This window comes from Bos indicus x Bos taurus, chromosome 1 (genome assembly GCF_003369695.1).
Source record: "Bos indicus x Bos taurus breed Angus x Brahman F1 hybrid chromosome 1, Bos_hybrid_MaternalHap_v2.0, whole genome shotgun sequence".
Classification (NCBI taxonomy): domain Eukaryota; kingdom Metazoa; phylum Chordata; class Mammalia; order Artiodactyla; family Bovidae; genus Bos; species Bos indicus x Bos taurus.
In genome coordinates, this window is record NC_040076.1 from 64,064,967 (window position 1) to 64,087,846 (window position 22,880).

Sequence of the window (22,880 nt, forward strand, 5' to 3'; positions counted from 1 at the left end):
AACCTTAATAGTGTGTTGGGGTGTACAGTAAGTCCCCTACATAGGAACGAATTCCGTTCTAAGAGTGTGTTCGTAAGTCCAACAAACTTAGCTTAGGTACCCAGCTGACAGAATTGGCTGTATACTGCTACTTTTACACTTGCTTCTGGACATCCTGAAATAAAGATCCTGTACTATTGTACTCTATATAGTACTGTAAAGTACACAAAAGCGCAGTCACTTGTAGAGAATGCATGTGACAATGTACACCAGACACATGAACTGACTTACATGATTGGACATGCGAATGCGCGTTCACAATTTTGAAAGTTTGCAACTTGTTAATAAGTGCAAACAGAATGACTTTATTTTTTGTTTTGTGAAGTAAATCATATTTACCAGGTCATAGGTCAAACAATAGATTTTGCTGAATTTTTTTTTTATAGGAACAACTGAAAAATCAATACTAAAGTCCAAATGAATGCTTTTTGATAATTCCTTGGGAAAAAGTTGGTAAGCTTTTGTATACAATACAATATTTACTTTTACATACAAAGCAAATATTGTATTAGAGAACAAGAACATAACAATATTCTTAATACACAGTGCCAATCTTTGTGGTTAAGACTGAGGCTATCAATAAACTGTTAAGGAGAAAAATGCAAATTTCCCTAAGAAAAGATTTAGAGAAAGTTGTGTAAGTGTGCAAAACACACTTTTTTCTATTTAAAATTTATGATCTAACCAATAACTTGTTCTAGAAGGTAACTACAAACGAAACAGCTCATAAGTTCACTTTTGAATTAAAAATTGGCACAATACCTATTTTGTTACTTCGAAGAATTTTAAAAGAATTAAAATTTATTTTTAGTTAACATTTCACAACTTGGGAGTTCGTATGTAAGGGACTTACTGTATAAGTCACTCATCCTCCATGTCAGAGGAATTCAGTTTTAGATGGATCTACTTTCTCCTGAACCTGGTTGAGAAGTGGGAAAGCCAAAAAGGAGAACATAGTGAGAATAAAGTCCTGGCTAAATACCAGTAATATTTCCATTGTCTTCTAGGTGTACTTAAAACAGACTTCCCATACATTAACATTAGATTTCTTTTGACAGCATGACATCCTCCATTCCTTCATCACACTAAGTCTCTTGAGATGGACCTAACTGACACTGAATAAATTCTGTTTCCAGAAGCACTGTGACGGATAGTGTGTGTACACACACAAACCAGTCAGTAGTACAGAGCCTGATTTGTGAAGGAAAAGAACACCAGAGCCAGAGCACCAAATCTGGGTTCTGGTCCTGACCTTTATAATTCAGGTCACCACACAGGACTTCGAGATCCTTGTTATTACTAAGTGGTTTTCACTAATGTCTCTTCCAGGCCTAAAGAATTCCATGTTTCCAAATCCTTGGGCAAGGTCACCAGAACTACTTCTGTCCCCATCATACTCTTCTAGTCACTTTCAGTAAAGCCACTGGAGTGAAGGGGCTCCTAGAGAACAGATACAGGAAGGTCGAGGTGGGATAATCCTGGCTGTTTGCAGAAGCACCAGAAAGAGGCCAATCTCAGATGGAGGTAGGACCTGAAGAAAACATTAAAAAAAATTTTTTTATTTTTTTATTGCAAGGGTATTCCCAGCTTGAGGTACCATTATAGATACTGATCTTGATGGCTAAATGACATAAAGGCAGGTCCAAAGTATGAGAGAATTTAGGACAGGTCTGACGAATTTTACTACAGGAAATATTGAAGTATTATGCACCAGCAGTCACCAACCATCCAAACATTATCGATAAAGGTGCTCACTCAGCTATGTGTGGGACAAACAAAGGTGTATCAGGCATGCTTGCTCTTCTCAGTTAGCCTACAATTTGGTAAAGTAAGACACATGAAAATAAACCCAGGGTGGAGAGTGATGTGCCCAAGAGAGCACAACAATAGAGGTCACAGGCAGAGCTGCTTGAACTGGACAGCATGGCCACAGAAGACGTGTAGGGGATTGGGTTCCTGGCTGCCTTCAGCTGACTGAGCAGAAAACTTTTAAGATGGAAGGAAAGTCAGGGAAATGCAAGGTAATTGCAGAACTCAGGGGAACATCCTGGGAAGGGCATCCTGGGGAATGAGTAAGTTGTAAAGAAAGCAGAATTGGAAGCTGAGAGACTGCTGTGGGGGAAATACACATAGGCTGCTATGGAACCATGAAAGGAACCGGAGCTTGATGTCCAGTTCGGGTTCTGGTTTTGCTCTTTATCTGTCTGACTTCAGGCAAATCACTCAACGTCTGGGAGGCTTGAGTTTCTCTCCATAAAACAGATCTTGCTCATAAGAGATTTTTATAAGATGAAATAATGCTTTTGTAAAGAAAACTAAGATCATGGCATCCAGTCCCATCACTTCATGGCAAATAGATGGGGAATCTGGGAACTTATTTTTTTGGGCTCCAAAATCACTGCAGATGGTGACTGCAGCCATGAAATTAAGACACTTGCTCCTTGGAAGAAAAGCTATGACCAACCTAGACAGCATATTAAAAAGCAGAGATATTACTTTGCCAACAAAGGCCCGTCCAGTCAAAGCTATGGTTTTCCCAATAGTCATGTATGGATGTGAGAGTTGGACTATAAAGAAAACTCAGCGCCAAAGAGTTGATGCTTTTGAACTGTGGTGTTGGAGAAGACTCTTGAGAATCCCTTGGACTGCAAGGAGATCCAACCAGTCAATCCTAAAGGTAATCAGTCCTGAATATTCATTGGAAGGACTGATGCTAAAGCTGAAGCTCCAATACTTTTGTCACCTGATTTGAAGAACTGACTCTTTGGAAAAGACCCTGCTGCTAGGAAAGATTGAAAGCAGGAGGAGAAGGGGATGACAGAGGATGAGATGGTTGGATGGCATCACCGACTCAGTGGACATGAGTTTGAGTAAGCTCTGGGAGCTGGTGATGGACAGGGAAGCTTGGCATCCTGCAGTCCATGGGGTCACAAAGAGTTGGACACGACTGAGTAACTGAACTGAAAGCATAACCTGCTCTGTAAGTCTTAGGTGTTAGAGCTCATTTTTTTTCTTTTTAAAAGGAACTCTGCAGAGTCTGATTTTTATATGCAGCTGTTACCCTAACTTTCACAAGTCAAAACTGAACTGTTTATGGAGACTGTAAACCATCCTGGTCCTGATATCAGTCTCTTGGATTCTAATGTCCCAATATTTCTCTTAAAAGACCTGGGGATTTTAGAATAGTGCAAATTGGGCTTCCTCAGAGCCCAAAATTGGAGCTTCCCTGGTGGCTCAGATGGTAAAAAATCTTGGAATGCAGGAGACCCAGGCTCAATCCCTGGGTTGGGAAGATCCCCTGGAGAAGGAAATGGCAACCCACTCCAGTATTCTTGTCTGGAAAATCCCATGGACAGAGGAGCCTGGCTGGCTATAGTCCATGGGGTCACAAAGAGCGATTAACACTTATAATAGTGTTACTCATAAAAGCTGATTCTGGGTTAGGCTCCCTTAACATCCTTGAATGAACAGTAATTACTCCATCATATATATTTAGAATCAGATCAAATCTAAAGTCTTGGACACCATTTATTGACATTTAGTGTGTCCACGTGTGCTCCTGGAAACTGCCATGTGAAGGACGATAGAAACAACTGAGGATGTTTACACTGAGGAGATAACTGGAATATGGAAAGTAAGCTCTGAAGCCTTGCCTGTAGACACTGGAGTCTCTTCTGTTCTTAAGTGAGAAAATGACCCAAAGAGGTAATTCTTTGTGAAAATGACACTATGCTTGGGTCAGTGGGATGACTCTCTTAGTAAGAGGCAGACAGACCAATGAGATGTTACTGAATTAGTACAGAGCTACCCCACTCTGTGTCCCAGTGCTGAGGGATATAGGGAAGAAGGAAAGATGAGAATAAGGAGTTAGCCCAGAAATAGTACATGTGTTTGACAGATACTAAAAGACACTGAGTTGACTGAAAAGAGGGGAACATTTTAAGATGGCAGAATGGCACGACAAAGGAAAAGGTTACACTAAGCAAATTTTATGTGAGGAGAAAGAAGAGATGTGCCAACCACCTGTTGAGAGTACTCTGAGGATTTTGAGAAGGTGGTAGTTGGTAAAGGATCTTAGGTTTGGTCCTGAGAGGAAGAAAACCCTGTGTTCACAAGCCATAAGATCTCACACATCCCACATTGGCAGAGAAGGTACCTCCAGGCGTTTTGGTCAGCTTGATCCTTCCACAGATTCTATGGAGACTGAGAGCAACTTTCCATTTCCACTTCATTCTCCCTTCTCTGTCTGCGTATTGCAGCATTTCCTTGAAGACAAGTGCAAGCAATAAAAATCTAGATAGGTAATCATTCCTTAAATCACGCCTATGTATTTTGGCAAAACTTCAGCAGGCTTAGAACTATAGCAGTGGTTCTCAACCCCGGGTTTCCACCACCACCCCCGCTGGGGGATACGTGCAATACTTTGAGACATCCTTGGTTGTCACAACTGGGCCAAGAGGTGCTATTGTAATATAGTGAGAGGAGGCCAGGGATGCTGCTAAATATCGCAATGCACAGAACAAACAATTATCCAGCCCTCAAAGTCAATGTACTAAGGATGAAAAACTGTAAACTAGAGGGTAGGGCTGGAAACATACTAGAAACTTCCTTGAGCCCACCAGACCTCTTTATACTCGTGGCATAAGTTGTTCATAACAAAAAGTCTCTAGTGACTTCCTCGAGCCTTGATTTTTTTGTGTGCTGGAAGTTGGAAAAGTCAGCAGACGTTGATTTTCCAATTTGCTCTGTATAAAATTTCTGCTCCAAGAAAGCTTGGTGTTCCTTCATGGTGACTATAGCCTTAACACTGGCCTAGCAGCTCCTCTTCATTTAATTACAGAGATTGAGTATAGCATATGTGTAAGGCCAAAGATTTAGATTCATAGGAAAAAGATATCCCAAATATCTCTTCTTTCCTCAACCACTCCTGATCTTTCATAAAAAATAAATTCTGAAGAACTGAGAGTTGGTAAAATCACCTGTAGTGATATAATTACTCAAATACATCTCATTAGTGCATCTTACCCTCCTCCATGAAAATGATTCTTGCCCCTAAACCTTGTCATTCTTGCCTTTCCTCCAATTCCAAATCAAAGATTAGACTATCACTTTGCATCAGATATGTTATCAATTTAGTTAGCAAGCCTCAGTATCTCTAAGAAAATACAGAGTTGGGGGAAGATAAAAGGACTAAGCTAGAATGTGCTTGAGGTCAGTGATTTCTCATCTGTTGAACTCCAGTGCCTAGTAGAGTGCCAGGCACATAGTAGGTGTCCAAGAAATATCTGTGCAGGGAATGAACAGAACCTGCTGAGACAAGTAAAGGAGACACTAAAGTTTCCATAGATTTGCTCCAAAAAGAATAAAATAGGCTTAAAAGTTGAGAAGTTGAGAGAGATGCTGACCCGTCCTGATAAGAGGTTGGGTGTCCAGAATTGAGATCATTACCAGAGTACAATATTACTTACTGCAGGTCAGGCATGTTAGTATAACTGCAATGATCACAGAAATCCCAAATGCTGAGACTGGGATAATAATGGTCCAGGTCAGGTGCTGATTAGCAGAAGGGGTTGGTTTGGCTGTTGAGGGAAAAGAACAGTGTCAGCTCTAATGTGTTTCCAACTGCTCTAATGTGTCCAACTGATACCCTTCATGCCCCTTATAATGACACAACTGTAAAGCATTTTTCACTACTTTGCCTGGTCACCTCTCCAAAATGCAGCTTCTGTCATTTTTCTTGCATAACTCTAATCAGACACATACTTATGGGCAACTAATATCAGATGTCAGATATAGATATTGAATGTGAAAAAGAAAATTTAAATGTTTGCATTTACTGAATTAAGTTGGCACAAAGAAAAGATTCTCAGGAGAGCCTTTACAAACTATTTTAGGGACTCCCCTGGATGCCCAGTGGTTAAGACTTTGCGCTTGCAAAGCTGGGGGTGTGGGTTCAATCCCTGGTCAGGGAACTAATCGTGCATGCTGTGTGTTGTAGCCAAATAAACAAATACCAGAGCTTAATAAGCAATTTTTAAAAATAAATAAAAGTAGAAAAATAAATAGAAGTATTTCTATAGCTGATATTACTATGTACTGCTACTAATAGTTGATGTTGTGTTCTAGATGTACCTTCTAAATTTTCCTTCTCCAGCTCTGTCACGCCTTCTCCCTTTTAGGGTGTCCTCTTTAACGCACATACACATACACATACACACCTCACAATAGCTGCCTAAAACTACAGAAGTCACTTTGCATTCATTTTCAGATAACACCTTTTTCATCATTCAGCCTAGAACTTCTGGAAGAATAGAAGAGACCTAGCAAAGAACCAAGCATGGCTGTCGCTTAGTGGTAGGTAGGATCATCCTGGAGGAGAGCTCTGCAAACTGGCTCTCATCTGTAGAACACAGGGAACAGAAAGAAGAGGGGGCACACGAAGAAGGATGTGGGTGGGAGGACAAAGGTGTATGTGTCAGTCCTCCACTCAGGAGCAGCAGCTACACCATTTATTCTTCAACTCCTTTAAGGAATAGTTAGCACCAACATCTGGACAAAGGGCAGAGACACTAAAGGAATACTAGCAGCTCATCCTCCTCTGATTTCCCCGGAATGGCTCATCAATAAATACTGAACATTTATTAATACTAAAGTACTTGATTCTCCAGAGAAGGCAATGGCAACCCACTCCAGTACTCTTGCCTGGAAAATCCCATGGACAGAGGAGCCTGGTAGGCTGCAGTCCATGGGTCGCTAAGAGTCGGATATGACTGAACGACTTCACTTTGACTTTTCACTTTCATGCATTGGAGAAGGAAATGGCAACCCATTCCAGTGTTCTTGCCTGGAGAATCCCAGGGACGGGGGAGCCTGGTGGGCTGCCATCTACGGGGTTGCACAGAGTCGGACACAACTGAAGTGACTTAGCATACTTGATTCTCATTTTTCTGATTATACACCTTGGGGATAAATTTTGGTCTTTAGCTTATTGGATTTCTCATCAGCATTCAGTCCCGTTGACACTTTTCCTCCTGGGACTTCTGTGACACCACATTCATCTGTTTCTGTTTGTTGTGATTCAGTTTTGTTCATCAGCTCTTCTTCCTCTTTTTATTCTTTAACTTGTCCCCATGGTTCCATCTGTGGTCCCATTCTCTCACTAGCCCTGGTAATCATGGGCGATCTTAGCCACACCTGAGGTTGGAAACACCAGCTGATTTCTAAGTCTGTATATCATATTTCTGATCTCACTTCTGAGCCCCAAATTTGTATTTCCAACTGCTAACTAGATGGTTGGATGCCAGCCTCTCCATTTGATTAAAATTGAACTCAGCATATGTATTCTTTCTAAAGTGTATCTACCACCTGCATTCTCCCATTTCAGTTAATGGCAACACCATCAGTGACCAAGGGAAGGCTTGCCTTCGTGCTCACTGCTCAGTAGCTCCCACTGACTTTCTGTTCTGTACTGAGACTATCTCTGCAACTGATTCCTTTTCTCCAAATCTCTTGCAGGAATTAGTTCAGGTTTTTCTGATCTCCAACCAAGTAGCCTTTATGGTCTCTTTGCCTCTGGTGTTCTAGGCTCAAATAATTCCTATACATTCTGCCACAGTGATCATTATAAAATGTACATTTGACCATAGAGCACCCACTACTTGAAAACTAGGGTAAGTTGTTTTTCTATTTTTCTCTAAAACACCCAATTGCATAGAGATATCCAGTGGTTACCAGAGTTGGCCTCTGCAGACCAAAATGACACCCAAAATAACAAAGAAGCTCTTGCTGTTATCCTGGGAGTCTAGATGTTTCACAGGGTTCCTCTCAGAGGTCACTCCTCATCCATTCTCAAGCCTCACTCAGCCTAGAAGAAGGTAAGTGTTTAAGAGAAAGGAGGAATCAGTAACAGCAATCCCACTCTTTCGTGATGCCTATTAGGAACCTGGCACTACTCCATGGGGAAGACCCAAAATCCCGGATGTATAGTTGTGTGAGGACATTTGCACATATAGCTCATAAGACAGCCTGAGTAGGTCTCCCTGATTCACCCCTTATACACACACACACATCCCTATGTGTTCCAGTACGTCAAGGGTTAACAAATTGGGTGGGCCCAGGCTAAAAGAGCCACAGACCCAATCTGCTTAATTAATAAATTTGGGGTTAATAGTGGGTATTTAAATAGTAGAGCTTTGCTCACATCCATTCAAAATTGCTATCAACTATACACTAATTTGACTTCCCTGGTGGTTCAGATGGTAAAGCATCTGCCTACAATGCAGGAGACCCGGGTTCAATCCCTGGGTCGGGAAGATCCTCTGGAGAAAGAAATAGCAACCCACTCCAGTACTCTTGCCTGGAAAATCCCATGGATGGAAGAGCCTGGGAGGCTACAGCCCACGGGGTCACAAAGAGTCCGGACACAACTGAGTGACTTCACTTTCTTTCACTATATACGCTAATTTACGTTTGTTTATGCAGTCACCCCTTGACACCCCACAAATGCTTTATTTGCTTCTGACTCTGAATGACATTTGCAGTCCAGTTGAAGTATTTAAAGCTGTCTGACCATAAAGACAACACTGGCACCTAGCAAGATGCTTGCTTTGTGACAACTGCTTAATGAAGACTGAATTGAAAAAAAAAAAAAGATAGCCAGACGGAATGAGTAAACAGTTAATTCTGTCTCCACAAGTCATTGTGAATGTAGACCAAAGAGGACAAAGAGCTAGTATTTTTAATTATTCTGAAAAGGGATACTGCTCATCTTTAGCATGAAGAAAGAGTTGAGAAAAGACAAATCAGAGAAAAGATGATAAAGCTGGGCAGTCTAAATCATCTTTAAAGAATAGATCTATCCTTTTATTTAAAGGACTACAATCTATTTCCTTTAAGTCAATGAACTACCATGCATAGGCCAAATCTGGCTTACCACCTATTTTTTTAAATAAAATTTTGTTGGAACACAGCTATGTCCTTCATTTATGTCTTGTCTATGGCTGTTTTCATGTTATAACAGAACTGAGTTGTTGCTAGAGACTATGACCTGTAAAGAATATTTGCTATCTGGCCCTTTTCTGAAAATTTTTGTTAACCGTTGCCTCAGAATATCATACAGTCCCAAATAAAATATAATTGACTCTGTACTTATTAACTTCTACCTTAATCATGATGATCTAAAATTGATTAATTATATATCAATAAAATGACAATGCTGAATTAATAAACTATATGATTCAAACTTAATTTTTATAAGCTTTTTTCAGATACATGAAATATGATAGAGATGAGTTTGGACAATTAATAAAATCATATCAATAAGATTTGGTTTGTATCTGAACTAATTTTGTATCATGTTCCAACAAAATTTGGTTTGTATCTGAACTAATTTTTGCCCCAAATTTTATCTCCTTACCTATTAAGGAAAACAATCCACTCAAGATGGAAAGACCTAGAGTTAATCTTACCTAAGATGAACTAGTAGACCATCTAAAATATCTCTACTACAAGCAAAGGTAAGTGGAAGATATAAGATATACTATACATAAGATCAATATATTATACACAATATATTGTTTTTTACTGTGCAGCCACAAAACATACTGTTACAAGGGGTTGGGGGGTGGACAGAGGCCTGGTAATGCTCCATATAATCAGTCAAATATGCTGGAAATGTATTTCAAGTATATGAGTTCTTCTGTAATAACCCATTGTGGATTTAATATGCATACATTTATGTAAGCCCTACTTTTTCCATTTTATATTTTCATATGATTTCACCTCTTGGGGAAAGAAAATTATATAAGTTTACTACATGTGGGGCAAATATTTGGGCATGGTTTTGGTCAAAAATGACCACTTTTTTCAAGCATTGTCCTCTAGTAGTTTGTCATTCACTTTCTTTGCCAGGCTTGGTTCTGAGTGAACAAGTATTTCTTAAAAAGCACATTCACCCTCAAAGGACAATGATTTGACATTATGGGACCATCATGGGAAGGGGGCTCCCAAAATGAAAGTGCCACAAAGAGAAACATAGATCAATGGAACAAAATGGAAAGCCCAGAGATAAATCCACGCACCTATGGACACCTTATCTTTGACAAAGGAGGCAAGAATATACAATGGAGAAAAGACAATCTCTTTAACAAGTGGTGCTGGGAAAACTGGTCAACCACTTGTAAAAGAATGAAACTAGAACACTTTCTAACACCATACACAAAAATAAAATGGATTAAAGATCTAAATGTAAGACCAAAAACTATAAAACTCCTAGAGGAAAACACAGGAAAAACACTCTCTGACATAAATCATAGCAGGATCCTCTATGACCCACCTCCCAGAGTAATGGAAATAAAAGCAAGAATAAACAAATGGGACCTAATTAAACTTAAAAGCTTTCACACAATGAGGGAAACTATAAGCAAGGTGAAAAGACAGCCTTCAGAATGGGAGAAAATAATAGCAAATGAAGCAACTGACAAACAACTAATCTCAAAAATATACAAGCAACTCCTGCAGCTCAATTCCAGAAAAATAAGTGACCCAATCAAAAAATGGGCCAAAGAACTAAACAGACATTTCTCCAAAGAAGACATACAGATGGCTAACAAACACATGAAAAGATGCTCAGCATCACTCATTATCAGAGAAATGCAAATCAAAACCACAATGAGGTACCATTTCACGCCGGTCAGAATGACTGCTATCCAAAAGTCTACAAGCAATAAATGCTGGAGAGGGTGTGGAGGAAAGGGAACCCTCTTACACTGTTGGTGGGAATGCAAACTAGTACAGCCACTATGGAGCACAGTGTGGAGATTCCTTAAAAAACTGGAAATAGAACTGCCTTTTGACCCAGCAATCCCACTGCTGGGCATACACACTGAGGAAACCAGAATTGAAAGAGACACGTGTACCCCAGTGTTCATCGCAGCACTGTTCACAATAGCCAGAACATGAAAGCAACCTAAATGTCCAGTGGCAGACGAATGGATAAGAAAGCTGTGGTACATATACACAATGGAATATTACTCAGCTTTTAAAAAGAATACATTTGAATCAGTTCTAATGAGGTGGATGAAACTGGAGCCTATTATACAGAGTGAAGTAAGCCAGAAAGAAAAGCACCAATACAGTATATTAACGCATATATATGGAATTTAGAAAGATGGTAATGATGACCCTATATGCAAGACAGCAAAAGAGACACAGATGTAAAGAACAGACTTTTGGACTCTGTGGGAGAAGGCAAGGGTGGGATGATTTGAGAGAATAGCATTGAAACATGTATATTATCATATGTGAACTAGATCACCAGTCCAGGTTCAATGCATGAGGATCAGGATGGGGAACACATGTACACCTATGGCTGATTCATGTGAATGTATAGCAAAAACCACCACAATATTGTAAAGTAATTAGCCTCCAATTAAAATAAATTTTTTAAAAAATGAAAGTGCCAAAGCCTAGAGAGCAATTTCAAAGAAAGGCACATTTTAGTGCTTTCTATAACAACAATATTATTATAATAACTTCTTAAGATGTTGACTTGACAGAACTTACTTGGATATCTAAATTTTAGAATGTTTATTAAAGAAAGTAAAATTAGTACCATTATAGTCAAACCTTGTACAGTGACCTTAATAAGTCATACTAACACTTTTATTGTTATTTTATTTGCATGTCTAAAAAATACTGCAAGTAATAGTATCAGAGTCAATATGCATAATTGTGTAATGTATCTGGCTGAGTTATTTTCTTTTTAGATTCTACCCAGCAGAAACTCTCCAGGACAATCACTTACATTCTTGCCAGTAGAAGGTCTGTGACACTGTTAAGTCTCCATACTTGACAAGACACAAGAAGCTGTGATTGCTTGTCATGTTGAAATCCAGTTCACTGCTAATCATGTAGAGCTTGGTTTCAGGATCTTGGGACAGTGTTGTGTTGGTAGCATTTAATTCTTCTCCATTTTCCAACCAGTAGAGGTGGGGCCTTGGAAAACCTCCAGAGGTTGAGCAAATTAGCCTTCTGATATTAGGAGATGGATTTCCAAGATCATTTATGGTAGGGACAGGGAAGTCAGCTGAAGAAAGAACAAGAATGTAAGTACATATCATTACATGTTTGTGTGTAATTATATTTTTAATACATAGCTTTAATAATAATAAAATATAATTTTCAACTTCCCATAAGTATTAGTAATTATGTATAACCCAAAGACTAACTTTAGTTTGAGTTGGTTATATCAATTCATTACTTTTGATGGAATGGAGGTAGGAGAGCACTTATTAAAGAACTAAATTCATGTGAATAAATATTGACATAGTGCTTGCATTTAAAAACAACATTTATTGAGCTGTTAATTTTCTTAGGTCTGGACGTTATCTCATTTTGTCTTTATAACAACCCTAGGAGGTAGGTTGTAGATCCAAAAAGGTCAAATATCAGTAATTTTGTATTATTTATCCTAATACAATGTTTCCATTTTATGAATAATCAAATTGAGGTCTAGAGAAATCACAACCAGTAAGTGGGAGAACTGAATTCAAGTTTTTCTGATACCAGAGCCTTCCCTTCCTCTGATTTCTTTTCCTTTTTTTTTTTAGAGCTTTAAACTTTGCTGTCTTATTAAAACAGTAAATAAGATTATATTGAAAAAAATGTAGCCTCAGAAAAATACCAATGGCATGGTATTAGAGATAGTTATAAACAGGCAGATTTACATACGTTTGCCTTCTTTTCCTTTCCTTTCTTTTACTTCTTTTTCTTCCTTTTCTACCTAATTTTTGAGGTATACAAACTGACCCTCTTTTATGTATCTATTTATTAATTCATACTATACTATGTACCTGGGAGCCCACCACCCAACTTGAGAACCAGAGCATTGACAATAACTTATGTAAATCTACTTGTATGGTCTTAACTTTCCTGGCCTCCTAGTTCCCACACCTGGAGTAACACTACTCTAAAGTTTGTTTGGCATTACCTTTATATTTTCAAAAGCAGTCTTTAATCAGATAGACCTCTGTTCCAATTTTATACTGTTGAGCCTATAATCTCAACCACCATACTTTACTGATCCCCTTGCTGTTTTGATACACCTAACAAGGACAGAGAGGCCTTCCTAATATTCCTCCAAAGTACTTGAGGCACTCTTTCATTTGTGTTTTTGACCCCTAATAACATGTTAAAATATACACAAAGCAAAGCATAGTGAAATGACTACAGAGGAAACAGGGAAAAACTCCACGCACCTCTTTCTCACTTATTGTGAGGCTTAAAGAATTTATACTTTTTTTAGCGTAAGTGTGGGGAACCAATCCAAATGTGGACTTCCCAGGTGGTGGGTGGTGCAGTGGTATATAATCTGCCCACCAATGCAGGAGATGCAGGAGACGGTGGATTCTGTCCCTGCGTTGGGAAGATCCCCTGGAGAAGGGAATGGTAACCCACTCCAGTATTCTTGCCTGGAAAATTCCATGGACATAGGAGCCTGATGGGCTATAGTCCATGGGGTCTCCAAGAGTCAGAGCCAACTGAGCACACACACAGGACTAATCCCCTCGTACGTCATCTCATATGTTAGTTTTCTTTTTAGAATTCAGAGCCTCACAGAGAGATGTAGTATAATGCACAGTGGTCATCAAGGGCAGGTTTTAAAACCAGTTTTGCCTTTAATCCTGGGCCAATTCCTTAACCACTTTCAGTCTTAGTTTGCTCATTGTAAGAAAGGGATTATAATACCTCCTTCCCAGTGTTGTAAGAGTTAAATGGTATCATTAACATAAATCATGTAGACCAGAGACTGACATACAGGAAGTTAGTTAGACTAATGTGAGTCTTAAACGTGTCCTCTCTTAGAGGAATTCCTTCATGTAAATCACGTTGCTGGGTGAAAGCTTCCAGGACTGGGAGAGGAGAAGTTATGACAAGTGACTATAATTGCCAAGGAAAGGAAAAACTTGGATCTAGATACAGATAGAGTCACCTTTCTTTTTTGAATTAGTCCTGTTCTTAAATTGTTTGACATTTTCTTGAGCCATTTTTAGTTGACATTATTTTCTACTCCTTTAATTTATCCTATAAGATCAAATCATTGCAATGGTAGCTAACAAGAATACTCCTTTTGTTTCTTATAATATCAGTATGTCATGTTATAACTTGGAATAACAAATCCAAGTAACACATATCCAAATTATGATTCATGTTCATTTCTGGACTTTGCTTTTCTAAGAAATATTTAACCACAAGAATGCCACTAACACCAAGGATCATATTGAAAATCATCTTTTCAAGGTCTGCCTGGACTTAAAACAGCCTAAGCTCTGTCTTCTATTCCTTCTGTAAGATGATCTGTTCCGAGTAGCAGCTCCAAAGGTTTTGCAAGACTGAACTATCAAAGAATTACTCTTTTGTATCTCATTTCAATCTTAACCCAAGTTTTCACCACTCTTAATGGGTAGAGTAAGAATATCCTACTAGGAAAGGAAAAGGTGCATATGTTTTAGAAAGGTAAAAATTTGTTAACCTAGTTAATATGTTGGGAGAAGGCCATGGCACCCCACTCCAGTACTCTTGCCTGGAAAATCCCATGGACAGAGGAGCCTGGTGGGCTGCAGTCCATGGGGTTGCTAAGAGTCGGACACGACTGAGCGCCTTCACTTTCACTTTTCACTTTCATGCATTGGAGAAGGAAATGGCAACCCACTCCAGTGTTCTTGCCTGGAGAATCCCAGGGACAGGGGAGCCTGGGATAGTTCATAGACCCCATAGACGATAGTTCAGCTGCCGTCTATGGGATCGCACAGAGTTGGACACGACTGAAGTGACTTAGCAGCAGCAGCAGTTAATATGTTAACTAGTATAGCTAGTTCCTGAAATGTGCTGCTTAATGCAGGTTTTAAAAACATCCATCGTGCAGCACATTTGAGGAACTAGCTATCCTACTTCATGATACTATGCTGTTATTGTATCCTTTGGCAATGTAGAGAAATCATCCTGTCCCAGTTAGCCTGAGACTGTCTCAGTATTAACACCCGAAGTCTCATATCCAATGAAACCCCTCAGTCCTTGGCAGACTGGGACAGTTGGTCACCTCGGCCAAATGAACGTTTACTTAATTTCTTGCTTCTCAGACTATAATCCTTAGCAGCAGTACAGGCATCACCAGGGAGCTTGTCAGAAGTGCCAAACCTGCTGAACAAGGTCCCCAGGTCATAGGCATCTTATCATTTGAGAAGCACTGTTCTAATTGACTCAACTGGGAATACCAGAATTGTTTCTGGGTCTAATTAAGCAGTATTTCCCCTTTGTCTTCCCTTGTTTGATTTTGGCACCGAATCCCCGTTTGAGGCCGTGTTAGCCTCAAACAGCACTCCCCCTGGTAGCCTTTTAGCTGCGTTGGTCTCCAACTATAACCTGCTACTAAGGCCTGCCCTCCCTGAAACTCTGTCTCTTCTCTCCTTCTTGGATCTTCTTTATCTTTCTGTCAAAATGTACATGTCCTGAGTCTGTTTCTCTCTGGATATTCTGTTAAAGGACCGACTATGTATCTAACGTAATTAACTGATACAGGCTAATATGTATGTGATGACATCTCCACCCAGGTAACACATTTTCATCTTTAACAGGGATCCTGGAGGGAGAGGGAGGGCTTCCCAGGTGGCTCAGTGGTAAAGAATCTGCCAGCAGGAGACGTGGATTCAGTCTCTGGGTTAGGAAGATCCCTGAAGAAGGAAATGGCAACCCACTCCAGTATTCTTGCCTGGGAAATGCCATGGACAGAGGAGCCTGGTGGGCTACAGTCCATGGGGTTGCAAAGAGTCAGACATGACTTAGCAGCTGAGGACACATACATGAGGGGAGAATAGTGCCGAAACTAGTAGGAGAGGCTATAATAGTGGGAATTGGAGGAATCCATGCAGATCTAAATTTTGGAGGAGATAGGCTTCTCAGAGCCCCTCACATCCCACCACATGATCATGGATATTTGTTCTCTCCATGGGTAGGGAGTACACAGAGTGAAGTTTAAGATAATTCTGTGTAAATTTGGCTTACTTCCTAAGCTTTAGGTATGATCTGGGTGTTACACAACTAAAAATTCAGTATAGCTGAAGACCAAAAGCAGGGAAGAACAGTAAAGAACTCACTAAAGATCCTCTTAAGCTAACTATTATCAAGGTTATTTCTTACCTTATGTTAAAAGGTTTTGTTTCCACTAAAGGCTCAAGTGCCCAGAAAGAAAAAAGAAATGTGTTTGAATTTCACGTATGAAGGAATGGCCCCAGGCTGCTACTTCTCAATGAGGGTTCAGGACATATCAGTGTCCTCTAGCAGGATTACCTGTGATTGAGTCAAGGCTGGTTCCTACCCTGCCTTTCACAGTTTTCTAACATCTAACTTTGTAGGAATGACCGTTAGATGAGAGCTTCAAATATGCAATAAATACAATAGTAAAAGACATTCAAATACTACTTGAAAAATATTTATGCCTGTGCAGCTTTTATGCCCGTCAATATACTTTACGGAGAATATGTTACTGGATCAAGTGCAGGTAACAGAACGACTATGCTGTGTGTTAGTACCTCAATCGTGGATGACTCTTAGTGACCCCATGGACTGTAGCCCGCCAGGCTCCTTTGTCCATGGGATTCTCCAGGCAAGACTACTGGAGTGGTCAGTACAACTCAGTACAACTACATCAGTTGTACTGATGTAGTTGATCAGTACAACTACATCAAATCAAAATCAGTACAACTGCATCAAATCAAATGTGTCCCTTTATGATTCAGAAGGTGCTTCAGGTCATGATAGTGCTCCAGGGTGGCTGTCATGGGCTTGGACTGTCAAAGTGCAAGAAATGCAACTAACAAATATTTCTAGGACATCCTGAGAAAACCCAATAGGAGTGTGTCTTTAAGGACATCAAAGACATTCTCCTATCGATGGCTTATTGAAAATCAGAAAGTTCCACTGACCTCTGATCATTAACCTCACGGAAGTCAGGTGCTCCAGTTTATAAGCCCCTTTCAAATCAGGCTTCTGAATAACACAGGTGTAGGTGCCACTGTCCGACAGGCGCAGAGCCAGGATCACAATGCGGGGGTTATCGTTCATGTCAGTGATGGTGCGGTTCTTGTATTCAGGCCACACCTGCACTTTTCCAGGCAGGATGGCCAGCACCATTTTACTATCCTTTTGCCAATAGATCCGAAGGCTTGTCAGTTCTTCAGTGGATGTGTTGTAATCACAGGATAGCATTACTGTTTCTTTCACTCTTTTGGTCACACTCTTTGGGGTGATGCCTATGGAGAGGCAAACAAAACAAGATCTTGTATCTATTAAATGTTAAGATACCTGCACAAGCAGGAATTCAGAGTTGGCAGTAACAGAATTTTCAGAGTGTTGTATTTAGTGTCTAAGCAGGATTGGACAGAGTGTTCAGTTTGATTTTTTTTTCTTTTGGTCCCCAGTGCATTTTTTTCTCCATTTAAATAATCATGATTAAAACAATAACATAGATTTTACCATCTCAACCATTTTAAAATGTACAGCGCAGTAGCGTCCAGTATCTTCACAGTTTTTGTGAAACAGATTTTCCATGCTGTACACATTAAACTGCTCCCCCTTGTCCCTCCCTTCAGCCCCCTGGTAACCACCACTCAACTTTAGGTTTCTATGAATTTTACTACTTTAGATTCCGAATCATACAGTATTTGTCTTTTTGTGACTGGTTTATTCCACTAGGCATAATGCCCTCAAGGTTCCTCCATGTTTTACATGTGTCAGAATTCCTTTCCTTTTTAAGGAGTGATAATGATGTTAATGACTAAATATTCCACTGTATGTATTAATATATGCCACACTTCCTTTATCCATTTGTCTGTCCATGGACAATGAGAGAGAAGTTATACTAGTCCCAAAAGAAAAAGGACTTTAGGAGACCCCAGCACATGAATGCCAGCTATTGGTGAGACAGTTTTCTCAGTCCCATGGGGACAGAGAAGTCATAGTTAAGGAATATGAGGTTTTGAAGGAATTTCTCTGGTCATTCATTTTGGTGGTCTTATTTTATAGACAAGAAAACTAAGCACAGGAAAGGAAACTGCCCCAGTTTTGCAGAGAACTTTTTGGATCACTCTCCTTATTTATTTGTTTCCCTCATTTGAGACCCACTTCTAGGATAGGTAAGCCAGCATTGCCTGCTCAGAGCCGAGTCCCATGTTCTAGGCCCAGCTTGACCCGTGACTTCAGACTGAAATGACTGTCCTCATCTCCATGTGACAAGACCTCAGTTACACCTCCGGACCATTTCTGCCCTCTCTATCTACCGAAACATATGGCTACCCTGTCTTTATCTTCCTTGGCTATCTGCAATCCAAATAGCCGGTCCCCTACAACCTAACTTTGCAAAACATTTAAAACATGTTTAAACATTTGCCCATTTAAACATTTGCCCATTTCCCATCAGCGTATCACAGAAATTTCAGCATCCAAACTTCATAGTTTTGTTAGCTCCTAAGCACTCATCTTTCACTCTTCACTTTCATGCATTGGAGAAGGAAATGGCAACCCACTCCAGTATTCTTGCCTGGAGAATCCCAGGGACGGGGGAGCCTGATGGGCTGCTGTCTATGGGGTTGCACAGAGTCGGACACGACTGAGCGACTGCACTTTTACCTTTCACTTCCATGCATTGGAGAAGGAAATGGCAACCCACTCCAGTGTTCTTGCCTGGAGAATCCCAGGGACAGGGGAGCCTGATGGGCTGCTGTCTATGGGGTTGCACAGAGTCGGACACGACTGAAGCGACTTAGCAGCAGCAGCAGCAAGCACTCATCAGTAGCACCAAAATCCCTGAAAGACTATATTTTCTGGTTTTCTGCTTAGAAGGCATAGTAAATTTTCCCATGCTGTGCTTGACCTAAAAGCAGAGTCCCTCCAAAACCTCAGCACTTTCACAACTGGCCAGCCCCAAAGGCCCCCCAGTGCTGACATCTTCCCTTCTGTATCCTCCAGAGCCACACAGAACCCCAGGGAGGCCCCCATCTCACTAGGAGAGGGATCTCATTTCCAGGCCTGCTCTCCCTAGACAGCAGGGTCACGGGACACTAGCCTGTCTCCACCTCCCCAGCCATCCTCCCGCCCGACATCAGACTGGATGTGGCACCACTGCAGCATTTCGGAAGAGAGTTTTGTGATTGTGGGTATTTACACAGCAGTGGGAGGTACCTTCGATTGATCCAGGGCACTTCTTTCAGCAATTGTGCTGAACATTGCCAGCCCTAGATTTAGGGAGAATAACTGAAAAAAGGAAGTAAATGAAAAGGTATACTTTGTTGTTGTTGTTCAGTCGCCCAGTCGTGTCCGACTCTTAGAGACCCCGTGGACTGCAACGTGCCGGGCCTCCCTGTCCCTCACCATCTCCCAAAGTTTCCCCAAGTTCATGTCCATTGCATCAGTGATGCCATCCAGCCATCTCATGCTCTGACGGCTCTTCTCCCTGTTCTCTCTCTGCCCTTAATCTTTCCCAGCATTAGGGACTTTTCCAGTGAGTGGGCTGTTCACATCAGATGACCAAAATACTAGAGCTTCAGCTTTAGCATCAGTCCTTCCAAAGTGTACTCAGGGTTGATCTCCCTTAAGATTGACTGGTTTGAACTCCAAGGGACTTTCAGGAGTCCCTTTATATTTTAGGAGAGCACAAAATAGCTAAATAATCCAAACTCTCTTTTTAAAAAAGATATGACTAAAAATGGTATGTAGAAGGATTCCTATTCACTTGGGTTCTAGTCCCAGCTCAGCCACTTACTGATTAACCTGTTCCCTCATCTGTAACATGGTATGATGCCAACCTCTCAGGATGATTGAAAACTTAAATTCAAATTAAATGGTGTAAGCGGAAAAGTCCCTAGTACCTAGCAGGTCTTCCATAAGGGTTTCCTTTCCTCTTTCTCCTTCCTCTCACCCCTAACTCATACCCTCTGGTCTCTTTCACTCTGGGGTTATGACAGACACATGGAACACTAGTCTTGCTATGGGCCAGACAGACCCCATGACAGAAAGCAACTCAGTCATCTGGGGTCCTAAATAACTGAGTGTTTCCAATGCTCTGTTGGTTCCCACCCAAAAAGAATCCAGGATTTCTAATTTTGACATGTGGTGACATTAGCAAAAAGAAATCTTAACTGAAACTGATCTGAAAGTTTTCTTCACTGAAAATTTTAATGATGGTTCTTAAGGAGTTTTTGTCCAGCCATCTGAGGAGAAGTGTGGGTGTTTGTGTAAAGGTCAACAGCAAACCATCAATGGACTCTTCGATGTTCCTATGTGAGATCCCCTCACCAGACTCTGGTGCTGAGGAAGAACCAGACTGAAAAGAGGAACCAAAAATCTTCTGGGCAATTCCCACCAGGACCTGGCTTTCATACTCAGGGACTCTGCTACACATGGTTACAAGAAAACAGTTGAAAGATTCTGAAGGGTTGTGTCTGCTTCACTGGTTCTGGAGCGGAGAAGCAGGTCTCAGCATTACTGCCTGCACTGTTGGATTCTGAGCTTAGTTTGCCGTCTTACAAACGGCATAGCAGCACCTACCTGATAATGTGGGTTGAGGTTTCTGTGAGGGAATGTAGGTAAAACCTGACCCAGTACCAGGCACACGATTGGGACCATTGCCTTTCCCAGACTTCCACACAGCTCCGTCCCTTGCTGCCTTCAGGGAAGATGTCCCCTTGTGGTGAGCCTTCTCTGACTCTCCCCAACCAGCATCATCCTCATGCCCCTTTTGAGTCACTTGCCCTGATTTATTTCTCTCGTGAGCTTGTCTAGCTGCTACATATCAGCTGGAGTTACTTTGGGGGCCATGAGAACAGGGACTTTTTCTGTTTTGTTTGTTGTCATACCTGCAGAACTCGGGCCTTGCCCAGAGCAGGTGCTCCCTAAGTACTTGCTGAATGCCTGGGTAGGCCTTAGGAGATGGGCTCTGATTCTACCTGCTGTGTATTAGACTCATAACCTTTGATTAACCTCCTTGGGCCTCAGGTATAATTTATACAAAATGGTCATAATACTGTCTCTCCAACTTACTTCCCGTAATTACCACAGGTCACATGACACCCAAATGTAAAGTGTTTTATGAACCGTAAAAGCTATACAGTTGTTTTTTTCCCCCATGGGGTTGTTCTCATGCATAGCACCTCCTGTGCCTCCGGTGTTGAGTCACGCCCAGGATGGGGCCAGAATCACTGTGTAACTGGCTGACACTTGCACTGAGTCACTGCCCCCATCTGGCACATGGTGCCCATTGTCACCTTGCCCATCTGTGAGGAGGAGGAGGGACAGCAGAGATGGAAGGCAACCTCACTCATCTCTCACAAGTCTGTGTGCAAACCACCCCACCCGCAGGGCACTCTGGGTGCACTTCAGAACCCCTGCCTTTCCTGACCCCTCTGCCTGCTTCCTGCCCCGATCATAGCAGCTCCCCACTGATAACTCCCCAAGAGAGGGAGCTTTCTGCCAGCAAGTGCAGAGTACACTAGTTTTAGAAAAATAATGTAGCTCTCAGAACTCAAAATACAATGGAATATTATTTAACCAGAACAGATGTGAGGCACTGTTACTACAACATAGATGAACCTTAAAAACATTGTGCTAAATGAAAGAAGCCAGACACAAAGGCCACATATTATATAGCTCCATTTAAAAGAAATGTCCAGAATAGGCAAATTCATGGAGACAAATTAGATTAATGGCTACCAAGAGGTGGGGTAGAGGGAATGGAAAGGAATAGCTAATGGGTTTGGAGTTTCATTTTAGAGTGATAGAAATGTTCCAAAATTATAGTGGTGACGGATTCACTTCTTTGTGATTATACTAAAAACCCCTGAATCACATACTTTAAAATGGTAAATTTTATGTCTTTGCAAGAAAAACAACAATAAACGCATGCAGGACAGTTGGGAGATATGACAATAAAATTTAATGTTTAGCTTTAAAGAAATAAGAACCCAGTCTAGGAAGCCATGAGTCTCCCCCTAGTCCCTCCAAAGAAGGGGAAGGCAGTGTGGACAGTGGGCTGGTCACAGCACCCCTTCCCCATAGGTGAACCCCAGCAGTGGTCAGCAGGGCTGCACAAACACTTCTAACAGAGAAAAAACCAGGTGCCCACAGCAGCTTAGATCACCGTGTGCTGTTGTGTATCTCACTGAGGAATGTGGTGTGCTTTTTAAATAAAGACTTTCCCTGACTCTAAAAGAAACACACATTAAATTTGGAAAGAATGAAAAATAAAGAAAAACACAATAATCACCTATAATCTCACCATCTGGAGATTTAATGGTCTGGGTGACCTTTAACACAATGGAAGTGACCTTTTGGGACCTTTCTAAGTGCTTTTAATTAAGTGATCCAGCATCCACAGGGCTGGTGTGGGCCCTGGGCTAGGTGCTGGGCACACGAGGGGGCTACAGGTATCTGCTGTCCAGCAACTGACAAATTTATACTGGTGACCTGATTTATGCACTGCTCCCAACTTTCCTCTACAGGCCCAGACTATATGCTCTTTGCAAATATGATCCTTACTTGTGTGTCTCTCTCCAAAATGCTCGGGGACTTGAACAGCTGGTACCACAATAGTCATAGCAAGAAGCGTGGTTTGGGGACGCCTTGGCCAGCGGCATGCAGACAGAACGTGGCGACGGGGGAGAGGCCCTGTTTATGGTGGCACTCTGGGGCCCTCTTTTCCTCTAGCTCAGTGTTCCTCGTGCTATAGACTTCCAGGCCAACACCTTTCCTGAATTCCTGGCCTACTCCTACCTAAGATCTCTCTCCGTTCCTTA

The 22,880-nt window shown here is 41.2% G+C and overlaps 1 protein-coding gene and 1 long non-coding RNA gene across 2 annotated transcripts in view; one reads left to right on the forward strand and one right to left on the reverse strand.

The window, feature by feature from the left end:
* Positions 1 to 677: 677 nt before the first annotated feature.
* CD80 (CD80 molecule) overlaps positions 678 to 22,880 on the reverse strand; it is a 31,143-nt gene continuing 8,940 nt past the window's right edge. The window contains exons 4-8 of the mRNA XM_027527362.1: positions 17,019 to 17,345; positions 11,843 to 12,124; positions 5,508 to 5,618; positions 4,196 to 4,304; positions 678 to 1,570 (exon numbers count right to left, since the gene is read on the reverse strand). Of these exons, the coding sequence (XP_027383163.1) occupies positions 4,234 to 4,304; positions 5,508 to 5,618; positions 11,843 to 12,124; positions 17,019 to 17,345 (791 nt within the window). The 3' untranslated portion in view covers positions 678 to 1,570; positions 4,196 to 4,233. The remainder of the gene's footprint in view (positions 1,571 to 4,195; positions 4,305 to 5,507; positions 5,619 to 11,842; positions 12,125 to 17,018; positions 17,346 to 22,880) is intronic.
* On the forward strand, positions 6,924 to 10,138 carry LOC113883777. Its single transcript, XR_003508743.1, has 3 exons — positions 6,924 to 7,709; positions 9,463 to 9,554; positions 9,949 to 10,138. It is a non-coding gene; the product is annotated as an uncharacterized LOC113883777 (long non-coding RNA).